This window comes from Echeneis naucrates, chromosome 11, assembly GCF_900963305.1.
Source record: "Echeneis naucrates chromosome 11, fEcheNa1.1, whole genome shotgun sequence".
Taxonomy (NCBI): Eukaryota; Metazoa; Chordata; class Actinopteri; order Carangiformes; family Echeneidae; genus Echeneis; species Echeneis naucrates.
In genome coordinates, this window is record NC_042521.1 from 10,962,248 (window position 1) to 10,968,439 (window position 6,192).

A 6,192-nucleotide genomic window follows, 5' to 3' on the forward strand; every position below is an offset into this window, starting at 1 on the left:
CCACGCCCACATCTCGTTTTCGCGCGAAAGTATGGATTGTACCAAAATAGATGTGGGGGTCGGGACATAGAAGAGAGAATGCCAATAAACACAAACAAGGTGCGATTTCTTCAAAAATGTTAATGAATTAAATATTTACATAAAACAGTCGTTAGTGACCTCATAAAACTACAATTACTAGACTTAACTATAAATTTAACCACAGGCCCTCCAAGGGTCAAACCCCTTCCTTTACAATCACAGAGCCTCTCTAGCGGTTAATTTTTAAATCCACCTCAGCGCGTTCGTGTTCACGTTGAAAGGCGAAACTTTGTGTTGGACTGGAAATCTACCACAACAACGGAGATAACATGACCCTCACATCCAAGGTAAGCGGCAGAGCAGCGCGTTGAGACGTAGCCATCGTTTGTGTGTCGAAGCGAAGCCATTTGGAGTGAAACTGAGCACCATTGTTAGCGGAGCCGAGTCCCCTCTATTGTCAGAGTGAGACGGACTCTCTGACGATTAACAGCGAGCTCGTGCAGGTTGTACCGTTGTTACCACGGCAACCGGGCCTGGCCCAGCCCGATGGAGACTTCTCCAGGACCCGGGTCTTTGTCTGGACCTGGTTCGGCAGCGGGCTCACACGTGGTGCAGTTCGCACAAAAGTGCTCACTTTTCGTGTTGTTGGCGGAGCTGTGTCAAAGTGAAGCTTTGGTGTTTTGTCAAAGAAATAGAGAAGGATGTCCGATCTAGGTCAGAGGTCAGAGGTCAGAGGCCAACAGCCCCGAGGCTGACAGGGCTGGTGCTGAGATATTCAGTTTTCCATATGAAGTCATGTAGACTAACGTAATACTCAGCCCGGGGGACTGTGCATCCAGGGCCATTTCAACACATTTCAAACCTGACAGAATTGTTTATAAAGAGGAGTTTGCACAGAGCACCACAGAAAATTTTAGAATCATTGGATTTCTTTATGCTCTATGTATCAGTGATGCTCTGGACAGCACCTTTTACAAAAACAACAAAAACAAACCCAAAGCTATCATAGGTATTTATCCATCCATTCACAGCCCATCTCTTATTTTATGAAAACAAACCATATGCTAAAATCCTTTCTGTCTTATTTATTTGTTATAGAGGCAGCATTGAAATCTGCGGTAACACTGATGAAATAATAATGTCAGGTCCATTTTTCACACCACTGTTACACTTCATTGGTCTCAAATGGCTCTGTCCTGCTGTAACCGAGGATTTTGCACAGGCCTGTGCTGATAAGGATGTCCTTGTGTTTACTTTGGTACACTGCAGTATGAACTCAAATACACAAATTGACTTTGTTAGCTAAGCAGGCCTCTGGGCAGTTACTGTAGTGACAGAGCTAAGCTAAATTTATTCTTCACACAGTTTTCACTTAGTGGCCAACTGTGTTCACTGATGGAGTGGTGCTCCCTCTGGTGTAAAGTGTAAAACTTTGTCTAATACCTCATCCATCTTTTATACAGCAGGCATTTTATGTCCTGACTAACAAAAGGGTTAGACTGTGCTGCTCTTTGTGTCTCTTTGATATCTGTAGAGCCTTCATTATTGTACATAGGAGTGTAAATATTCATTTATTTTCAATCGCAAATAATACCGACGTATTTCTGAATTAAATTCAGACTTTTTAACAATATCCTACATATAATGCATAATTTATGAATCATTTACACATTTAATAATTTCCTCGGGTCCACTTTAGTTCATGCCTAATATGTCTCCACGTTTCAACAGTCTCCACGTTTCAAGTCCAAGTTCATCACTGCTGAGCTGGCTCGTCTGTTCAGCCAGTCAGACAGTGAAGAGGACTTTGAAGGTTTCAGTGAAGAAGAGGACAAACAATGTTACAGCAAACGGCTAAAGGCCAAGGTATGAAGTGTTTTCCTGCATTATTTGATGAAAATGTGTGATGCTGCAGCCTTCGTCTTATTGTTTTGGATTTCTCCAGATGGCGGATTCAGAGGAGGACAGCGATGTGGACACAGGCTTCTATTCTGATGGTGAGGAAGCTCCCCCACCAAAGAGGAGGAGTCTTTTAGTAGCGCTGAGGTGCGTTTAAAGGGCTGTTGGATATGCTGGATTGCACGCGTTATAAAAAAAAAATAGTGGATAAAACTCATTCGTTCTTGTACCACCTTGTGCAATATTTTTTTTTTTTTTTGGCCTAAAAAAGTTAATTGGGTCAAGATCTAATACTGGACTGTTTACAGTGTATTGCCTTTATGGCTCATCTAAACAAGTGATCATTAACATTAGCGTTGATTCTTCAATGGTTGAATAATAATCATTGATAAAACTTGTTCCTCAGGTTTCCCATGAAAAGACTGTCTACTCCCAAACGTGAACCACAGAAGAAAAGTGTGATAAAGCCTATTGAAGGAACAACTTCCTCAAGGAGAACCAGAAGACAGCAAAGGCAGAACCGAGAGGAGGAAGAAGAAGAAGAGGAAGAAGAAGAAGAGGAGGAGGAGGTCGACGAGCAGCCAGGGGGTGGGGGGGGGAAAGATGAGGTTCTGTCTCAGAGTCTAAGGAAACGAAACAAAAACATCCAGGAAAATAAGGCCATGGTAATGATCCTTTTACTGTAGTTCTGAAAATCGATGTGATCTGTGTCCTCAAATTTGGTCAGATCGCCTTAGATTCAGGTCTGCTTGTCTTGCAGCTGGCTAAACTGTTTGCTGATCTGAGCACTATGGCTGACCTGACTCTGCACACCACTCCTCAAGTGAGTAAACAACACCTTTTCACAAGCATGGTATTATTAATCACTGGTCATACAACATTCATTTTGTGGACTAAAACAAGCACCCTTAAAAGAAGCAAATAGAATTTATACAGTGCATATTGTATATTTGTATTATATTATATATTGTAAATTTTTTAGACATTGTTTTTCCCATTCTCACTCATAAACACTATCTTTGTTTTATTTTAGCAGAAGAAGAAGCAAATACCGCAAAAAGCAACACCACGGAAGCGCAAGTTTGAACCAGAGATGGGGTCAGAGAGGAGGAACCCATCTCGTAAGGCCCGTCCTCCTGAGAACTTTGCGGTGGAGGAGAAGAGTGAACCAGTCACCCAAAGAACTCCCAGGACTGTAGACATCAGGAGACTAGTGGAGGTTTGATCTGCCCTGCACTCTTTTCAGCCAGGTTTCATTTAATTTTGAAAGCACTTCAGTAATTTGTGCCCTGAAGATGCACCATTGCAGTCATCAGTTAGACATCTAGTAAATTTTAAAATTGTAAAAGAAAACATAAAAAAAAACCTTGAAATTCCTACATAGAAATGTATTTTTCTATATTTGAATGTACCTGCTCTCCTTGGTTAGGTGGATGAGGAACATGTAGGTCAAAGACAGAAAAAGAGGAAGAGTAACTCAAGGAGGAGCCAGTACATTAGGCCAGTTGAAGAAATCACTGAAGAGGACCTGGACAACATAGCCTACCGCAGCAAAGACAAGATCTGGGACAAAGAGAACGTGAGACGCATTAGACTTTATCCCTGTTAGTGCTGTCTGTTGTGTGTTTTGTCTTCATGGGTGTTTTTCGTCATCCAGGGCAGCTCATGTCACCAATGCAGGCAGAAGACTCTGGACACCAAGACGGTGTGTCGCAGTGGTTTCTGTGTCGGGGCCAAAGGTCAGTTCTGTGGGCCGTGCTTGAAGAATCGCTATGGAGAGGATGTACGGACCGTGCTGCTCGACCCGGTCAGTGCTAATACGTGTGTTAAACTTTTGATTTTCAATTCTTGCACTGGGGGTTTGGTAAATTTGAGGTGACCGCAGGATCTTCCAAGACTGAAGAGACCTGAGAGAGAAAAAAAAAGTTGGCGATTTGCTCTTCATCAAATCAAATCACATCAGGCTTTATAGTCATTTTCTCGATGACTATAGCATAGTACAGACAAAAAGAAAGTCTTTCTCTACGGGATCACAACCAAATATAAGATTAAAAAAAACAAGATAAAACACAGGAGCACATATATACATAAGGTGCAGAGGTGGCACATCTCTTTATTTATGGTGTTTTGTTGAATTGTTGACTTTTTCACTCTTTCTTTCTTCAAATCCCCTGAATTCATTAGAAAACGGGTATTTTTAGATCGGTTTTAGATTGATGTTTCTCTTATTTGGTGTTGTTTTCAATGAAAGCTGTGGTCAACTAAAGCAATGGGGGCCAACATAGATGAAGACAAGCAAACAAGGAAATTAAATTTAGAGACATGACGGGTTAAGATGTCTCCAAGCCATAGAGTTGTTTTGTCAGTGTGTTTTCATTAGTGTATACCATTATTGCTGGAGTTTAAAAACACTCAGAACCTTTGTCTTTCAGTGGTCAGTTAACAAGTGAAACTGAACAATGGAGGGGGAGCTGCTGTGCTAGACAAAACTGGCACATTAAAAAAAACACATTTGATGTATTTTTTAAATTACTTTTATCACAGTCTCTGTTGATGCAGTACTTGTGTTGTCTTGTGTCCATATGTTTGGAAGCTATGGGAATGTTTTTACAGGGAAATGCCTCTTATCGGGAAATATAAAAAAGAGGGAGGCGAAATCTCATAAATCTAACTGAACTCTCTTCAGCCAAATGTTTATTTCCTGAGGCTTTAGAGACAGGTGAGATGAATGTTAAATGAACATTAAACTCAGACAATTGCTTTACAGACTTGGTCATGCCCCATCTGCAGAGGGATGTGCAACTGCAGTCTGTGTCGTAAGAAGGAGGGCCGCTGTGCTACTGGCATCCTGGTGGGATTGGCTCGTTACAATGGCCATGACAATGTCCATGAGTATCTGAAGAGGTAAGCCATTTTGTTCTCATTGTGCAGTTAAAAGTTGTACGCTGGGATGGGAAATCCCTGAAACCAAGGTTAGGGAACAGACCAGCATGGCAATAATCATTAGCTGCAGCCTTCTTGAGAAGTATGATGACAGCAGATGTAACTTGTCTTGTTTTTCTCTGTCATAGTATTCAAAAGGAACTTCATTAGATCCAGAGTTTTGACCAGAGAGGAGAAGCTGCTGTACAGCCTGTACCTGGAGGAGGTTCTGGTGTTGACAGTACTGTAGAACCCTTTTACTGCACATTTTTAAGTTTAGTACCTTTTTCTAACTAGAGAATCAAAAATATGTTTGTTTTTCAGTTTACCACCTTAAGGCCTAAGGCACATATACTGTTTATATGTTTTATATAACTTGATTTATGATTTCAGAACATAAAAGGTTTTTTCTTTCGTTTTAAAGCCAAGACTCAGTTTTTGTTGTAAATGCTCCTTGGTATTCGTACTGTTGTTCATTGGAACAAATGTAAGTTGTTAATTCTGTGTTACGGATGCAAACCATTTTATACCAACAAGTTTTTGTTTTTTTTTAGGAAAATTTAATAAAGAATGGCATTATCTAATTGATTTGCCATGTTTTTTTTAATTACATCCATTCACACGTTTTTAGCTGTCGGTTCTGTGTTTCTCACAGGTTATGTCTTTATAAAGGCAAAAAATATAAATCAAGCACTTTATTGTACATATAGGGGAGGTCCATGGAACGTTTTTTTTTTTTTTTTCTCACAGGTTGCATTTAGCAGATGAATGTACGTTAAAGTCCTGTCCTTATTGTGTGGGGTCAGATCTTGGTCAGCTGTTAACTCCTGAGGTGATCAGGGAAGCAGTCAGCTGGTATAATGACCAGGCACCTCGGGGGAAAGCCCCGTCAGAGGTCAAATTAGGGCTAGTGGATCTGTGAGGCATCGTCGTCATGAAATGTGCGCGAAATAGAAAATTCTATCACAGCTGTCCAGTGGAGCTTTTATCTCATGACAAATGTCTTAGTTATCTGATGTCAGTCTTAGACTGCACACTCAAGACTTATGTGAATGTACACATAACCTGCAAATAGGTTATAACCGTTTACATAGTCCCTTTTCATTATATATCTACCAATGAACGCTGTACTCTGAAATCAGTATCTATATTTTCTTGATTAAACTGTCATTAAACAGCCAAAGTGTTCAACCAAAAGTCCTGATTCTGATCCTGCAAGTGTTCATTACTTTATCTTTTTACCGCAAATCGCCACTTGAAGCACATGAAGGTGCAGAGAGGTTATAAATTCAACTGTTTTGAACTTCTTCAAAGTGACAGAGATGTCAGAGGTGTGCGTGAGCTGCCTAC

General features: G+C 40.7%; 1 protein-coding gene across 2 annotated transcripts; it reads left to right on the plus strand.

The window, feature by feature from the left end:
* The first annotated feature begins 244 nt into the window (after nucleotides 1-244).
* On the plus strand, nucleotides 245-5,420 carry cdca7b (cell division cycle associated 7b). 2 transcript variants are annotated; one of them, XM_029514655.1, is made up of 10 exons: nucleotides 245-368; nucleotides 1,753-1,887; nucleotides 1,967-2,067; nucleotides 2,327-2,585; nucleotides 2,681-2,743; nucleotides 2,954-3,139; nucleotides 3,350-3,499; nucleotides 3,578-3,727; nucleotides 4,688-4,824; nucleotides 4,992-5,420. In XM_029514655.1, the coding sequence occupies exons 1-10, from the start codon at nucleotides 351-353 to the stop codon at nucleotides 5,011-5,013; spliced, it is 1,221 nt and encodes a 406-aa protein (XP_029370515.1). In that variant the 5' UTR covers nucleotides 245-350; the 3' UTR covers nucleotides 5,014-5,420. The 2 variants fall into 2 exon arrangements, with proteins under 2 accessions (XP_029370515.1, XP_029370516.1); XM_029514656.1 differs by having other exon boundaries at nucleotides 2,957-3,139.
* The last annotated feature ends 772 nt before the right edge of the window (nucleotides 5,421-6,192 follow it).

Excerpts from the sequence above, each read along its gene's own strand:
- cdca7b (XM_029514655.1), top strand. Across the intron at positions 2,068-2,326 it reads AGTCTTTTAGTAGCGCTGAG|GTTTCCCATGAAAAGACTGT; the intron begins GTGCGTTTAAAG and ends CTTGTTCCTCAG. Across the intron at positions 2,744-2,953 it reads CTCTGCACACCACTCCTCAA|CAGAAGAAGAAGCAAATACC; the intron begins GTGAGTAAACAA and ends GTTTTATTTTAG.